The sequence below is a fragment of the Stenella coeruleoalba genome (genome assembly GCF_951394435.1).
Source record: "Stenella coeruleoalba genome assembly, chromosome: 4".
Classification (NCBI taxonomy): domain Eukaryota; kingdom Metazoa; phylum Chordata; class Mammalia; order Artiodactyla; family Delphinidae; genus Stenella; species Stenella coeruleoalba.
Genome location: NC_137149.1, coordinates 38,056,662 through 38,074,651, shown reverse-complemented (window position 1 = coordinate 38,074,651; position 17,990 = coordinate 38,056,662). Strand labels below are relative to the sequence as shown.

General features: G+C 40.9%; 1 protein-coding gene across 1 annotated transcript in view; it reads left to right on the top strand.

The window, feature by feature from the left end:
• CLNK (cytokine dependent hematopoietic cell linker) overlaps positions 1–17,990 on the top strand; it is a gene marked incomplete at its 5' end in the record, with an annotated part of 103,531 nt that overhangs the window by 56,304 nt on the left and 29,237 nt on the right. The window contains 5 exons of the mRNA XM_079919803.1: positions 1,914–1,939; positions 2,154–2,173; positions 3,262–3,372; positions 11,330–11,357; positions 16,167–16,185. Of these exons, the coding sequence (XP_079775929.1) occupies positions 1,914–1,939; positions 2,154–2,173; positions 3,262–3,372; positions 11,330–11,357; positions 16,167–16,185 (204 nt within the window). The remainder of the gene's footprint in view (positions 1–1,913; positions 1,940–2,153; positions 2,174–3,261; positions 3,373–11,329; positions 11,358–16,166; positions 16,186–17,990) is intronic.

Below are 17,990 nucleotides of genomic sequence, written 5' to 3'. Positions count from 1 at the left end.
AACTCACAGTTACTGAAGCAAATGGGATACATATCTCTGAAGCAATAAATGGAATGTTCCTATTGAATTCCAGATGCTCAGTCTTTTTATTGAAATTTTTTTTCCAGTGAATTGAATTGATCCCCAATAGTTATAGTGGTAGCTATGAAAAAAGATGTCTTAGACAGCCAACATCTAGCTTCACGGGGAAAGTCATCAGAATAAGCCATAAGGTAGTTCCACAGGGAGCTCTACTGCTGAAGCCAATGCACAATAAAATGAGGGCAAGTTAGTTTTGTTTTCTAATTTCATGCCTTAAAGAAGCATCCTGTGGCCTAAGTTTTTTAGTAATATCATTGAAATAACCAAAGATCTAACATTAACTAGGTGGCCACAGTTGTTGAAATACGTTCTGGGTCATATTTTGTGTTTTTACAATGCCTGGAACATCTACGATTCATGTCTTCCATCAGTGTTTGAATTCATGCAGAGAAGTCTATCCTATCTGTTTAAAAGTGTTTTCCAAGAACAAAATAGGGAGAATGGTAATTTTGTTCAATGAAGTAGTTATTTTTAGACCTGGAAGAACCCTTAAAATCATCCAGGACAGTATATGTTGTGTTGTGCTGTTTTTGGCCAGCTGGACCTTTCCCCAAAAGAAATCTTAAGAGGAGATCCAGTGGGAAGTGAGTGGAGGTAGAGTCCCGCCAGTGACATGGGGTGATGAACTAGAAACCAGCCGCCCCATCCTGCAGTCCTGCAGTTTCCTTGGGAGTCCTCAGGGGGACCACAATGGACTCTTCATAGCAAAGTTAAAAAACACAGATTTAATCCAACCTTGTTGTCTCACAAATAAGGAAAGGAGGCTCAGTCAGTGCTCAGTTGAGTTTTAAGTCTCCTACAATAAGATACAGACATTGTCTCACTGACTCCTCCCACCCCCTATAAAGCAGCATTTATTAGGTCACATCCATTTTTACAGATAAGTGAGCATTGCTTCCTCAAAGAGCTTTTTCTGACACCCCAGACTAACTTAAGTCTCCTGTGTGTTCCTTCAATACCATGCCCTTCTCTTCTTGAAAATATCATCACAATTTTAATAGTGTTTTCAGTGCATGTCTACCCTCTTAGTTATAAGCCCTATGGCAGCAGAGACAGTGCCTCTCACCTTTCCAATTATGTCCCCAGAACCTGGAACTTGGCCTGTAAACAGAACAACTGTAAACACCTTGAGGAGAAGGATCGTGTTGTATTTGTCTTTTTTATCCCTAGTGCCTGGTCCTGTGCACAGTTCAGAGTAGCAGCTCAATAACTGTCTTTGAGTAGAATTGAATTGTGGAAATAAAACTACCTAGAAGTTGGCAAAATCCTTTCCGGGCCTCATTCAGGCTGTTCTAGGATTGGGTGGTCTTGGGCAATTGTCCTACCGAGTTTGTCCTTAACTTTATCATTCGTAAAATAAAACAGTTGTTTTCTGGCGTCTTAGAAAACCCTTCCAACTGGAAAATTTCGTGATGCTATTTTCCTCTGCTTGGAAATGTCCGATGAAGGTGTGAGGCAGGGACTTGAATTAATAAGATGACTGTATATATAAAAGAATGTTAATCAAGAGTTAATGGTTAAGAGAGGAACTTAGGGATCACACCACATGCCATGAAATCTTCATTCTACAATTTACTAACTGGGGGACTGGAGGTGAGGTACTTAACTTCCCCACACCCCAGTTTCTGCATCCAGAACAAAGGCAAGGATTGAATGAGGTCACATAACTAAAATATTTAGCATGGTGCTGGGTATCTAATAAGAGCTCAACAAATGTTCATTGGCATTATCACCAAAATTATTCAAAGAGGAATGATTTCCATTTAAACATATGTGAAAATAGCTTGTTGACATTTTCCATAAACTCACTGATGTTCCTTCTTATGTTTTAGGAGACAAACCCACAAAGGGAAACAAGGTAAGAAAAAGCATTGAAATGCATTTGTTACCCACCCTTTGTTTTAGAAGCATAGGAATATGGACAATGTGAAAGCTTAGGTGGCACTTGAAATATATATCCTAGAAGTTTGGTTGGGATTTGTCATGTCTACCTGTAAACCAAAAAATCACTAACCATTTAGCTCTGCTCAAAGAACCAGGACTTTAATTTCTGATTCTCTTTCCTTTTGCAGACTCCTTTACCACCTCCTCGGTAAGACACTGAAAATAGAACTTTGTTTTGCTATATACTTAAATGATTAGTTCTATAATTTGAGAAAGAGAAACACAAACATCTGATACTGAAAGCTAATGAGTTGGTCAATGAACAAGATTAAATAAGCCTCATTCATCCATTTAATCATTCATTCATTCACAGTCATCTATTCAATCTACCTCCACTTATCGATCTTTAATGAATGCCTTGCTTCCCTGCTTCCTGTTTCTTTCCCTTTGTTTAGTACAGAAATCTCTCCTTCCTTTTAGTACAGAAATCTGCCAGAGAGTCCTGGCACTGGGAAATGCCTTCAAGGGACCTAGAGTACATAAGTATATAATCATATAAGTATATATATATATTTATATATATAATACATATACAAATGCAAATATTATTATACTTATATATATGGAGGCAAAAGCAACAGACTTGATTTCTTAGGCTCTGAGTTAGTCACTCTGTTGTTCTGCTTGGGCCCGTGAGGACCTCCATCACAGCACTTACTTCCCTGGCTGGTCATCTTCTCACCACTTCTCTCTCTGCCCTCCCAGAGGGAAGCATCTTGAGCCAAGGACTGTCTTTTTCCTTTCTGCATCTCCAGCATCTACCAACAGTGCCCGATACACTTTGTGAATGAGTGAGGGCATGGGTGAATAAATGGGTGAGTGAGGCACCCATTGACTTTGGAACATTTTCCTATTTCTTTGGGGAGATTCAAAAGCTCATGTCTTCTAGTCTGGAGCAAAGGAAAGGCTGTAATCATATTTTTACTCCAGGCCTCCTAAAACTTCAACAGATGGCAGATTGATAAAGCTATGACACCCTATAGAAAAGTACATAACACTCTAAAAAATTGAACCAGACCAAAGGGCAAGTTGCAAAGAGAGAGATTTAAGCTGATTAGAAGAATGAGTATTCTGACATTCGAAGCTCCCTATAGAGAGCTGCCACCCCCCGCCCCCAAAACTGATGTTTCCAGCCCAAAGCTGAGGGCACAGCGGGCAGGGCTGTGTGAATTCCAGGTCTGAGGAGCCATCTGTGCAGCAAACCTTCTCAGGTCCCCACTGTGACTCTTCACACAGGCCGCCCGTCACCCTTCCAAAGAAGTACCAGCCCCTGCCTCCTGAGCCAGCGAGCAGCAAGCCACTCTTCCCTCAGAGGTGCACCTTTGCCGAAGTCCAGAGAGAGTCCAGGTGAGAGTCTTGCTGTTGCTGGTGGTGAGATGACCAGGGAACGGGTGGGCAGGGGGAAGAGAGCAACAATAACCAAACCAGTCGCCTCTCTAAATGGGCTGCCCAACGTGGTGGGGACAGCCGTCCCATACCTTGAGGGAAAGCACCTCAGAAACCTGTAGTTTGACTCCTTAATGGAAAATACACCTTCTTTGTAATAAAATCAGTTACTGGAAGAATGGCTCACTTACGATGTGAATTAGTTATTAAAGAAAATGTTATCATTGCCGGAACTGAAAGGGGTTCAGACTGTATGAGGACCAATATCGGCACGCAGCTTCCCATCTCCCAGGCCGGAGAAGTATAACCGCGCACGTGAAAACCCATTTGTCAAAAACATGATTGCCTTTTTGACAAAGAAATATAAAAAATCCAACCCTCTGGTATTAAGTGCTGATGCCAGAGCCCTGCTCCCAAATGTATGGGGCACCGGGCAGCCGAGCAGCCAGCTCTGATCAAAAAATGTCACAAACACGAAAGGACCTCTTTTTCTTTTCCCCGAGAGAGTTTACATTTCCAAAATTACCTTATTTTAGAAGTCAGAACAGAGACTGGTGTTTCCCTCGTGTTGCTGCCCAGAGTGAGTGATGCTTTCTGACTGCGAGCTTGGATCAGCCGGTGAGGTGCAGGGCACTATTTCGTCCGTGAGCATTTCTCGTGCATACAGAAATTCAAAATATCAGGCACATTTGGCACTTCTGTGGAAAACCCTTTCATCACTGGTTCTGATGGCGGAACGTAAAAGAGCCGAAAATGCCATTTCCCCCTTAGTTTTTTTGGCAAATGCCTCTTCCCTTTCTGTCCTTTAGAAGCCCACACAAACATACATCTTCCATGCAGAAACCTCTCCTGCTCTTCCTCGTGCAATTTCCTCTCTCCCCTGTCCCCATCTCGAAACGCAGGTTCTCCTTCTTATAAACTAGCAGAGGAAGGGCAGCGGGGGGGCGGGGGGGGGGGGGCGGAAATGTCTTTGCTCCCAGGGGAGTTCATAGTGTCTGGAGACATTTTGTCGTGACAGCTTGAGTGCTGGGGATGCATCTAGTGGGTAGAGGCCAGGAATGCCGCCAAACACCCTGCAGTGTGCTGAACTCCCCCAGAACAAAGAGTAATGAGACCCAAAAGATCAGTGGGCCAGAGGCTGGGAAACTCTGCCCCAAGGCAAATGACTTGCTTCTCTAAGCCCAAGGCTTTTCTCAGCAGTAAAGTGAGGTTAAGAATAATGCCTACTGCCTACCTCCTGGGCTAATGTGAGAATTAAATAAGATGATTTCTATCAAGTGCTTATCAGTACCTGCCTAGCACATATTTATTACCAACATGTGTTACAGTTACTACCTTGAGCCATTTTCTATTGGTGCCTTTGCCACCGCATATAATATATTTAGAAAGAAGTCTGTCCCTTTGACCTCAAAAGGAGGGGCTCACTCACTGCAGTATGCATATGTCCTAGAACCCCGCGAGGCAGTTTCCAGAGGGTCTGAGCCAGACCAAGAGTCACCAGATTTCCTCTCTTTTGATTTCTGTTTTCAAAGAATGAGTGTCTTGGAAACAACAACAGTAATAGAACATCATCTGAATTGGAAATGTGAAATGCATTGTCCCTAAAATTCCTGACCAAGTCGTCTAATATGACAAGAACTGGCCCAAACTCAGAGAAGGAGATAGAAAATAGGATGGGGCTTCCCTGGTGGCGCAGTGGTTGAGAGTCCGCCTGCCGATGCAGGGGACACAGGTTCGTGCCCCTGTCCAGGAAGATCTCACATGTCGCAGAGCGGCTGGGCCCGTAAGCCATGGCCATTGAGCCTGTGCGTCCGGAGCCTGTGCTCCACAACGGGAGAGGCCACAACAGTGAGAGACCCGCGTACTGCAAAAAAAAAATAAGAAAATAGGATGAATAAATATCAAAGATGATGAGGTTGTTCAGTGTGGAGAAGAGAGGATTTTTATTTTCTTTCTGTTTCTTTACATTGGAAAGAGTAGGATGTGGGAACCCAGCAGGACGGGGTTTGGATCCCTGCTGAGCCACTTCTGGCTGTAAAATTTCAGGAAGCTCTTAAACAGTAATGAGTCTTGCTTTCCTTATTGGTAAAAAGAAAATAACCAGCCCCATGAGATAGAATTGTGGTGAGGAGGGATGTGATTTTTCTAAAGTACTAGGATAATATCTGTCACAGCATAGGAAAGAAGAAAGAAAAACACTTAAACAGCATCTCCCATCTGTACCCGACAGAATTAGGCACCATAACCCTATTTTGTCTTGAAATAGAAGCTATAGATTCTAGGGCAATGTTTCTCATCCTGGCTTTACATTGAAATAATTAGGTAAACTTTTTAAAAAGTACTGTTCTCCAGGATCTGTTTTAATTGAGAGCATCACTATAGGGCATTAGTATTTTTCAAAGCTCCCCAGATGAATCTGATGTACATCCAGGGCTAGGCGCCCAGAGGGACCCAGATTCTAGGGATATTTCTGCCACTCAAGCTTCGAAGGTGCTTAGGCCTTACCTGTCTGTGTCCAAGCTTCTAATGTCTAAAATAATAGTCTCCAGATCTCCAGATGAGCCCCTCTGCTGTCTGGATCACACCAGCCTACTGTCAGCCATGTCAGTGGTGTTGGAATCTTTAGACTTTCGTGTTTTGTAACTTTGCAGTGTCTCTAGTTGTAGTTTACAGTGTTTAATCATTCTTAGATGTGATGAGAGCTGTGCTGGGTCTCTTCACCAGAGGATAGTTACATTTCATCTCATTGAATCCTTTCTGCAGCCCAATAAAGTATGATTTTCTAAGGCTTGGAAAGGCCAAAGTGCCCAGCCCAGTAGAGGCATATAATAAGAAACTGGTAAAAATCACTTCCCTACCCACTGGGCACAAAATGTCATTAAGATTCAGAGAAGTTAGGTGACTCGGTCAAAGTTATAGGGTTGGTATATGACTGTTGAGAGGGCAAAAACATGCAAAGCCCAGTGCAAGACACTGGGAATGCCACAAGGACTAAGAGAGCTTTGCTTTATTCTATTTTATTTACAATGTTGTGTTGGTTTCTGCTGTACAGCAAAGTGAATCAGTTATACATATACCTATATCAACTCTTTTTTTAGATTATTTTCCCATATAGATCATTACAGAGTATTGAGTAGAGTTCCCTGTGCTATACAATAGGTCCTTATTAGTTATATATTTTATATACAGTAGTGTATATATGTCAATCCCAAGCTCCTAATTTATCTCTCTTCCCCCTTTCCCCCCGGTAACCATAAGATTGTTTTCTACATCTGTGACTCTATTTTTGTTTTGTAAATAAGTTCATTTGCACCATGTTTTTTAGATTCCACATATAAGCAATATCATATGATATTTGTCTTTCTCTGTCTGACTTACTTCACTCAGTAGGACCATCTCTAGACCCATCCGCATTGCTTCCAATGGCATTAATTCGTTGTTTTTAATGGCTGAGTGATATTCCATTGTATATATGTACCACATCGTCTCTATCCATTCCTCTGTCAATGGACATTTAGGTTGCTTCCATGTCCTGGCTATTGTAAATAGTGCTGCAATGAACATTGGGGTGCATGTATCTTTTCGAATTATGAGTTTCTCTGGGAATATGCCCAGGAGTGGGATTGCTGGGTCATATGGTAGCTCTATTTTTAGTGTTTATTAGGAACCTCCTTACTGTTCTACATAGTAGCTGTACCAATTTACATTCCTACCAACAGTGTAGAAGGGTTCCCTTTTCTCCACACCCTTTACAGCATTTATTGTTTGTACATATTTTCATGATGCCATTCTGACTGGTGTGAGGTGATACCTCATTGTAGTTTTGATTTGCATTTCTCTACTAATTAGAGATACTGAGCATCTTTTCATGTGCCTTTTGGCCATGTGTATGTCTTCTTTGGAGAAATGTCTGTTTAGATCTTCCACCCATTTTTTTGATTGGGTTGTTTGTTTTTTTTGTTATTGAGCTGCATGAGTTGTTTGTATATGTTGGAGATTAATCCACCTGCTAGAGAAATGAAAATAGAAACAAAAATTTTAAAAATGCAATCTAATTAAACTTAAAAGCTTTTGCACAACAAAGGAAACCATAAACGAAACAAAAAGACAACCCACAGAATGGGAGAAAATATTTGCCAACGAAGAAACCGAGAGCTTTGCTTTAAGAGAGGTTTCAATTCATTTTTAGTTGGGCCCATCTAGGTAGTCAGATGGCCGTTACTAATGACCACATGTGAATGACCACGTGAGGCTGCTGTAAGGTTCACTTTCCATGAAAACAGAAAGAAGATTGGAGATCTGAGCTTCTTTGGCCAACGCAGGAAGAATAGTGCCCGCTGCCTTCCTAACAGCTGCTCCCTAGGCCCCTGCGATGAATCGCCCTCCCTGGGAGGCTGTGATTTACGTCCAGGGATCAACTGCATCAGTGAAGACAGCTGCAGCCTTACAATTGGCCATGCTCACTGTGGATGACAGTGGTGGTCCCCGCTATTGTGTTTCAGTCCCCATTGGTCTCTGCCAGCTCTGCCCTTCTCTATTTTATAGCTAAGTCTTGACTTCACAAAACAATTGCTGAATTGAAGCACCTCAGTTAAGGAAAACGCCATTTAGAACATTCATTGACAACTTGAAACTAGGAGAGAATGTTGACATTTGGGGAATGTTGGTTAGACATTCTCAACCACTTATGGGTCATTATTATGATGTACTTTATATATTTTGTCAGCTTATTTTTTTTTTTTTTACTTAAATAGATGTATTTAAGAGGGAAACATATCATCACCATAAACAACCACAACATAATTTCAGAGCAAAACTTTCAGCCTGGGGGAGGTTTTCTCTGTTAGAAGGGAAGAAAAGTAAAGTTAGAGTGATGTTTAGGATATACTAACCGCCACATGGAAACTGTCTCCTTGACATAATTAGAAAGAAGAAAAAAAAAGTTTCCAACTATGTATCCATTGTAATTTGAATACCATGGTCCATGCACCAAATAAAACTCACCCTGAGAAATCATGAGAGCAATCATCATTTGCTGTAGGTCTAGCTACACATGGCCCACTTTAGAGTCCTCAGCGCTGTGCAAAAAGCAATGCTACAAACCTTAATTTTCTGATGAGGACATAGAACTGCAGACTGGTCATCGAGCCATGAAATTTCCTTTAAACTTCAGCAAATTCAGTGGCCCAAGGTGGGGGATTCAGCCAAAATTTAAATAAAGTGTGTGATATTTTACCAACAAAACACTCACTTGCCTAACTATGGTTTTACCTTTTCAACTAGTAATGCTGACACTGCATCAGTTCAAGCAACCTTAGTGACAAAAATGCATATTCTGATGATTTGGGTGGTGGAAAAAATCATTATACATATCAAGAAACCATAAAAAGAGAGAAAGTATGGATTACAAAGAAGGTAGACAAATTCACACTCATGAATGGAAACTATTGATTTTAAAGTGTAAACTTTATTATCATCATAGTTTGCAAGATGTTGCCTTTGTGGGAAACTGGGTTAAGGGCACATGGGATGTCTCTGTATTATTTCCTACCACTGCATGAGACCTACAATTAGGTCAGAACAAAAAGTTTAAGTTAAAAGAGGGTGTGACTGTTAAAAGTGTTCTGCAGATGTAAGGTGTTATTTTTTCCAAATAGCTTTCACATATATTATTTCATGAGAACCTTAATCAATCCTCTTTATTTCTGTTTGCATTTACCCATTTTACAGGTGGGAAAATGAAGCTTCAGAGAGGAAATTTCACTTATTGAGTGAGATGGCGCTCAGAGATGACAGAATCCAATTCATTTGAAACTAAGCCAAAAACTAAGAGAGGCTCAGGAAGGGCTATTTTTAGAGTGAAAGGCATTATCCTCAAATGCACACTGAGCACCTACTTTGCACAGGAAAGGATGTGGAAAACTTCTTCTATGTAATCAATGACCATGTTTTATTTACTGGCCATCTCCAGCAGCCGATCATGGGGAGACTTATGAGTGGGAAGGTGCTCTCAGAGAGGAAGGGTGGTGATGGGGAAGGGGGCCAGAGTCCACCCTGCTCCGCCATTCTGTCACTTTGTGCAGGTCTCCCTGTCTTCATAAATTTCATTGAAGAGACCCCCTAAAGCCCAAGGCCTCCGTTTTACATGTGAGGGGAGCAACCAGCTCGTGGGGGTCTTGTCACCACAGGCATTTCAAGGCCCAAGGACGGTTGTTGTGCACAGAATGGACTTCTTAAAATTACTTGGGTTCTCACTTAATAATCCAACTTTTTAAAGTTACGAATTCCAAAGGCTAACTTTCCTGAAGCCTCAAATTTCCATCTATAAAGTCTATTGCTTGGTTCACAAGTGGAGTGCTTTTACCTAAACAGAGAGACAGTCACTCTGCTTGTTACATTACATAGGTTAAGACATAAGACATTTAGGAACTCAGTTAAATCTCCTTAAACATTTGAAATACCTTTATTCACTAAGTGTAATTGATTTTTTAAGTACTTTAATGCTGACAGAGCAGGTTTAAACCCTAACAAGCAAAACTTTAACATTTCATTTTTATAAATCTAATAAAGTTAATATATAAATATAGCAAAATTCAAGTTCTCTTAAACAGTTTGAATGGTTTGCAAATAGAGTTGAACATAGCTTGACTCTTATTAACTTAAAATCACAAGTCTAAAATCAATCACCCCTTTTAAATGGAAGCCACATGGCCAATCTATCAGTATTCCTAAGATGCCAGAGTTTCTTAAACATTAAAAACACTGAGATTAGCCTCAATTTAACCCCAAAAGAATTAATATTATGAGTGTCTGTTCTACTTTATTACTTCTAATTGTTCCTCTTTATCTTCCACTTGCCCCGTTAAAAGGAGGAGGCAGGGTGAAGATGTGTTATCTCAGATGGACTGATGAAACAGGTTAAAGAATGTGGGACCTCAGTACACTTGCTTCTGGCTTGGAGATCTGAGACCAGGGTATAGCATCTGAGTGCTGTGTGCTGCTGGGATCATCTTACCTGTTACAGACAGACCTTTATAACTCTAGATCAACAGCCTTCAGCTAGGATTGTTGTTGCAGCCTTAATCTCCTGGCATCTCTTCAGTTCCAGTCTTTTCACAGACAGACCTAGGTGGACAGATGCCCAACTCCCTTCATAACCTCGTCATCTGGCTTTGCCCACATTCTGACAATAGTGCCCACTAGATGCCCAACATTTTCCTTTCTATCTCTAGCAATCGTCACAATAACCCTCTAAGATGAATATCCCTGTGCCACTTTGTAGATGAGAAAAATGAGGTTTAGTGAGGCTAATTGACTCAATTGTCAATATAAATGAAGGGCTTGGAGTTTCTTCTGAGACCCCTCCAATGGTCTGATGTCCACTTTATCAAATGCCATGTTGAATTCTTTCCCTATCATGCAGTTTCGTGTTTTTCCTCTCTCAGATCTCCTCTAATTATCAGCATCCTTTCTCTCATGCATGCCTTCCTGGGGTCCAGCTGTACCACAACTTCACATTTAAAACCTTTTATACTCCCTCAAAGCAAAAAATGAAGAGCTTTAAAATGAAGGTAATAATAGCAGGTCCTTCTGTGCTAATGAAACTTGACATGGAAAACCAAATGTCAGGAGAAATGATGATGTTATTTAAATTCTCTTAAAGTGAGAAGCAAGTTTATTCATGTCCTTTCTGTCACCACCTTTTATATTGGCTCATAACTTCTTCTTTTGCTTAGAAAATTATGAGAAAAATAAACAGGCTTTAATTTTATAGAACAGTGATAAATATCACACTGGACTATGGGCTATTAATTTGGCAATGAAAATGTAATCAAAGAGTTTTTAAAGACTCAGAATGATTTTATCTTGATCATTATGAACTATATTTTATGTAACACCATACTTCTTTTCCTTGCAGACAGATAAGCTTAAAGAACTTAAGTGAGGTAAGTAGCAATTGTGTCCTAAGAAACAAAGAAGGGAATTTTTGTGCAAAGTGTCTGTGATTGGCAAGATACTTAATTATCATAATAGAAATGCTCAATATGTATTAATATCCCTATTTTAAAGGTGATAAAACTAAAGCAAAACAAAGTAAACTCAAGATTTTAAATCAAATTCCATTTTGCCACCATATTCTGTGTTTATTGGTACAGTGATGAGAAGACCATGTCCATGATCCATGGAGGACAGCAGGTTTCTACCAAGGGCTTCCAGCCTCTAGCATTTCAGAAATAAATGTTGGAAATTGTGTAATACTTTGCTATTTGTTCTTCACAAGAGAGACAGGACTGCAGAGTAGAAGGAATATGAGATACAGAGTTGCACAGACCTGAGTTAGATTCCCGCTCTGCCACCAACTACTTTGTGAACTTGGGCAAATCCTCCTGCCCCCACCCAACCACCCCGTTCTGTTCTGTTTTCCCAATAAAAAAATAGAGGTGGGTATCCTCAACTTGGCAAAGCTGTTGTGACAAAGTCAGTCAGTCGGAGTCAGCATGTAAATGACCAGGTGAGCAGTAGAGGCCCAGTAAATGGCATGAAGATCAGGTAAGATGGAACTATCTTAGAGCCCTCTTAGATGTTTACTCTCTTAAGCCCCCAGAGAAGTTCCTTAAGCAGATGGTAGGTCCTCACTTCACTCCCACTGGCCTCCTAAGGGATTTGGTTCTTATCTTAGTATTTGACCTTTGCTCTTACATCATCTAGAACGTAAAGGTTGATCTCTTTCTTTCTCTCCTTCTTTCTTTTGATGTTGAAAACTCAGACTCTGTGTACCAGTGCCAAATTGAATCTCGGAGACAGTGTTTTGGGTAAAGTAGAAAAGAATAGCTTTATTGCTTTGCCAGGCAAAGGGGGACACAGTGGGCTCCTGTCCTTGAAAACTGTGTGTCCCAACGCCGGAGGATTTGGTGAGGAGTTTTTATAGCAATAGTTCAAGGGCAGGGTTGCTGATAAGGATCAGGGTGTGGGCAGGCCCTGCATTCCTTTAACCCGGCCTCAGGTGGTCTCCTGATATGTTTCTGTGGTTTTCAAGGTTATCAAATTGTGACCTTCTCTCTGGAATGAAGAATGCTCCTTCAAGTAGTTAACATCTTCCGTTTGTTGGCGATTTTAGCTCTGCAGAAGAGGTCAAAGATATTGTTATGTGTATCCCTTGAGGGGAACCAGGACCCTGCCCCAAGGCTGCACTATTGTTTCTGGACTGCTCCTCCTTTGTCTCGGTATCCCCTCCCTTCCCTGATTAGCAATTGTTTGAATCTGCCCTTTGGGACTCAGAGAAGGTCATGGAGTCTGGAGTCTGTTCCCTATGAACAAGGAACAGGGGACACAGAAAGGCTTCTGTGCCCAGGAGCCCCACAGGCTCCTGCTCGGTTTTACTTTCTCCCTTTTTTCTTCCTTCCTTTCTTCCTCTCTTTCTTTCTTTCTTTCTTTCTCTCTCTCTTCCTTCCTTTCTTCTTTCCTTCCTTCCTCCCTTCCTCTCTCTCTCCCTCTTTTTTCTCTTTCTTTCTCTCTTCCTTCCATCCTTTCTTCTTTCCTTCCTTCCTCCCTTCCTCCCTCCCTCCCTCTTTCTTTTTCTTTCTTTCCTTCTTTCTTTCTTTCTTTCTTTCTCTCTTCCTTCCTTCCTTTCTTCCTTCTTTCTTTCTTTCTTTCTTTCTTTCTTTCTCTCTCTCTCTCTCTCTGTCTCTCTCTCTCTCTTTCTGGTGTTATGACAATGTTAAAATTAAGAGTCACATTTCTAGCTTGTCTGTCAAACAAGATATTTATGACCTCTAATCCACAAGACAATCATGTCAAGGAGAAAAACACGTGACTGCTAAATGAGAGGCGCTGTTCAAGACTTCACTCAGCTTACCCTTTTCTGGGAGTTGCTGGACTTCCCAAGTGCCACCAGGAAGGAGAAAGTTGGGGTGGTTCTCTGCTGCTGGGGAACCCACACATCTAGAAGAACTCCACCTCTTTCTTCCTATGGGTTGGTTTATGTGTCCCGAGTAGGCAGCTACTCAAGATGACCTATATCCATAACTCACCAGTCAGTCTAAAAGGACAATAGCCCCACCAATCACAAACAAGCAAGAAGGAAATGGAGAGGTCAGTCTTAAACAGCAGGGACCATGCAGGACTCTTTGTTTTTCTTGCAACTTTGGTTGGCCTTCTGCTAGAAGTTGATATTATCTAAAGAACAACAAGGCCTAGTGGAAAAACACGTTCTTCCTCCTTATCTTTTGCCAAGACACTTCCTCTTTGTTTGTTTGTGCTGAGAGTCAAGGCCATTTCTCTATTCCAAAAGCCCATCTCATAGGGCACATGCCATGCTTGTGTGAGTGTTAAGTGCTTGCTCAAATTATATCTTGGGGACCAGAATTCATTCCAGCAGAAATGATGTGCCACCTGCCCCAATTCAAATTCACATAGCACTTTATAGCTCTCAAAAAGTAGAAATTTATTGTCTCCTTTAATTCTTAAAAAAAAAAAAAAGAAAGAAAGAAAAAAAACCCTAAGAGAAAAAGAAGCTTCAGAGAGGTGACAAGAATTGCCAGGGTTCCCACAGCTGGCAGATGGAGCCACCCTAGAAAGCCCAGAGTCTGGATCTAAGCCCCATGCCCATGACTTTGCCCTAGAGAATACAGAGGCACCCCTGAGGTGAAATAGTGGGGAAAAAAAGGAAGGGAGGAAAGGATGAGAGGGAGGGAAGGTGAGAAATAATAAAGAAGGCATTACTATTTAACTTGAATATGCTAATTTTCTAACCAAAAAAAAGTTAAAGTAGGGAAACTAGAGAGATTTCACTCCATTTTTCTAATTGCATTTGATTTTAAATTCAGAGTCCTCAAGCAAAATATTGGCTGGGTCTCAATTCAATAAAAAGAAATTGCTCCCCCAGACAGATGGCTTCCAGGCTATTTTTACAGCAAGGCTTTCTCCCCTCCTTTGACAAGCCTGAGAACCACAGCCGCAAATGATTGAGCACTTTGAACTGCCAGGTTCAAAGTCCTGAGGAAGACTCAGTGGGGAAGCTTTCAAACCACCCATAAAAATGGATTCATTCATTACCCTTTTTACATAGCCTATAGTTTTGCCTTTATTTGCTGTCCATGATGAAATGTATGTCCTCTTTCCAGAAAACTAGGGGATGCCAAGCTCTTTGAAACAAAAGGGCTTGTCTGGGCTTCCTTGGTGGCGCAGTGGTTGAGAACCCACCTGCCGATGCAGGGGACGCGGGTTCGTGCCCCGGTCCGGGAAGATCCCACATGCCGCGGAGCGGCTGGGCCCGTAAGCCATGGCCATTGAGCCTGTGCGTCCAGAGCCTGTGCTCTGCAACGGGAGAGGCCACAGCAGTGAGAGGCCCGCGTACCACAAAAAAAAAAAAAAAAAAAAAAAAGGGCTTGTCTGTTGGTTAGCCTTAGAAAAGATGTACAATGTCTCTCTAAGCTATTTATGGATAAGTGATTCTTGTCTATGAAGCCAATGTGAGTCAGGAGATCTGGGCTCCAGGGTCAGCTCAGCCACAAGATAACTCTGAGAATCTGAGCAAATGGCACCACCTCTTCGGACCTCATCTGCAAACCACTGGCTTTAACTTTTCATGGACCTCAGACCTCTTTGAAAATTTGATGAAAGGTATAATAAAACTTCCTCACCCCAGGAAAAAAAATGCACATATTTATAGAGGAAAAAAATTTAGCTTTTCATGTCAGAAGGTTCATGGACCCCACGAGGCCATCCAAGGACCTCTTGCATCCCCCAAGTTAAGAAGCTATAGTCCAAATGATACCTGTGGACTTTCTCAGCTGATGCAATGCATGAAATGGACTTTAGAAAATTATTTGCAGTTAAGTAAATACTTCAGCAAATACTATACTTCTTGCAAGGCATTTTGATTCTTCAAGAATATAATAGGACTCAAGAATACAAGTCCCATAAGCGCATAGACTTTCATAATGAAGAATGATCAAGAATTCTACTACTATTAAGGAAAAAAAGAGAATGAAAATGTTTGAGAAGAGAAATGGCTACATTTAACAAGAATACTGTGAATATTTTCATGCTAATTTTTAAAAATAAAAATTCCAAAACAGGTATAAAGAAAATTAACTATGGCTTTCATCACTTAAACACAACCTCTATTAATATAATATTTTATCATATCTCTTCAAATCCTTTTTTCTACAAAATATGTCATAAGCCCAGTTTTTAATCCTGAACAATTTTATGTAACTTTGAGATATACTTACAGAGTAATCTTATTCCATACTCTACGTAAATACTTGCAATGCATTTCTAACATTCCAATAGTGAGTATAGCACCAAAAATTACTTAATAGTTCTCACTTAGAGGCTTATGTAGATTGTTTCCAGTGTTTCAATATTATAAGTAATGATGTACTGCACATCTTTGTACATGGAACTTGATCCAGATTTCAGGTTGTTGTCTAAGAAAAAGAAACTCATCAATGGAATTTGGGGGATAAGAATAAGAGTATTTCTAAGGCTCTTAATAGCTATGGTTAAATTGGTTTCCAAGAGTCAAAGCAATTTATAGTCCCATCAGCAGATTGTATATTTGCCTGTTACATCACACAAAGAGTATAAAATTTTTATTTTTGCTTAGTCTTTTGGAGGATTATTCGTAGATTTTTAAAAATCTATCCTAAAAAAACTAACCAACTGCTCTAAAAACATACATAGTATAATGTAAAATTCTCTGTCACTAAGAGTAACTCAATGTTTTGTTTTTTTTTAATTCAATACAGGTTCTTGGAACAGAGAAAGGTGAACTATTTATATTTGTTTTCTTATCCTAATATCATTAGGTTAAGTCCTATTTCCAGGTTAATAGCATAAGTCATTTTTTTAAACGATTACTTGTTTCAGGGCCTGGGCTATATGGACACATACGTGGGTGCATGATGACGTGATCCAGATGGATCCAGGACCTCAGAGTCTATTCAGGAGTCCTGTGGTCTGAACAGGGTGATTTAAATTGGGGGTGAGGTAGAGGTCTTTCTTCAGCTACAGGCTACTGACAAGGAGGCACACTGTCACCCCCTGCCACTTGGGAAAGACATTGCTGGCCTGCTGCTCCAGAGAAGCTCTTGGTCTCTCCATCTTTGATGTCACCCGTGCATACACACATAAGCCCTCATGCGTGCACGCATACACACTGAGGATGTCACTGTTGTGGAAGCATGCAATCCAACACTTGCTAGATGGCAGGATGCTAATCTGGTGATGCCTTCATGCCCACCTTTGGGATACTGTTCACAATTCACTTAGAATGATGAGTTATGTCCAGAGCCAAAGGACCTGAGCTATGGCCCAAAGAGTTAACACAGGCAGCCTAGTTTGACAAAGCAACATTGGGCTAAGATTTCAGAGGCTCACCACCAGCTCACTGCGCGTATTGAACAAGTTGCACTGACTCTGTGAGTCTCAAGTTTGCTCTTTTTACATTGAGAAAGTTAGACTGGAGTGGGACCTAACCTGGGTTTGTGGATTCCCAAGGGTTTCTGATGGAGGAGTGAGGGTCTGTTGGCAATTCTAAATAATTTTAAAATCTAAAGGAAACTGTACCCTTTTCCACAATAAAGCTCAGCATCCTACTGAAATGTTGAGGAGTTGTTGCCTCAGGCTTCAGTGATTATAAACCCAGCAACGTGACATTGATCAGCTCACAGAGGTGGCTGTTGACAACCTGAAATGATTTTATGGGATGTATGACTAGTGGACCAGTCACTGACTCCAATCACTTTTCAAGTAATGACAGCCCTTCTGTCAAAGGTGTTGAGTTTGTGATCAACCTTGGACACAGCACAGAGTAACAGCCAAAATTAAGACATGTCAGTGTTTATGCTTCCTTAACTTTACTACTTACCACTGCAACTGGAAGAGTGTTTTATGGGATTCCCTATCATAGTATTATTATGTGCCCTTGGTAATTCTGGATGGCTAGTTAAAATCTATCAAGGATGAAAAGGAAATAAAAAGTGGTAACACCAATGACATATGTAATTACTGAATAAGTCCAGTTCCTGTGGTTGTCAAAACTTTTCAAAACTTGAAGATCAAAGGGGAACAACTGAGAAAACTCACGTCTGGTGGGAACCAGGTGGAAACCGCTGGTCTATAATAGAATCCTGGGAGCTCTCCTGCCCTATCACCGCAGAGATAGGAGAATTCAGGTGTGCCTGGGCCAGCATCAGGCATCCCCCTACCCTACATTGCTCAGAATAGTTCTTAAGCTTAACATTTTTGTTTATGTTTCTATGTAAGTTTTCATTTGAATGGAGAATTCAACCTCAGTCCACTTCCACTTCAAGCCCTTCCAATACCAAATACCTTCCAATGAAATATTCTATATATTGGCAAGTTCAAGGATGAGTTCCAAATTTAATATTTTTTATAATATTATTGAATATTCAACATTCAAAGCAATTTTTATAGCCTCAGGGAGAAGCCAGTCCCAGGAGCCACGGTTATTGCAGAACACGTGGGTTACAGTTTCCACTAACCATGAACAGCTTACTCTTAATAATCAGAGATTACTTGGATGAAATTATAGCAGTTCCGCTAGACTT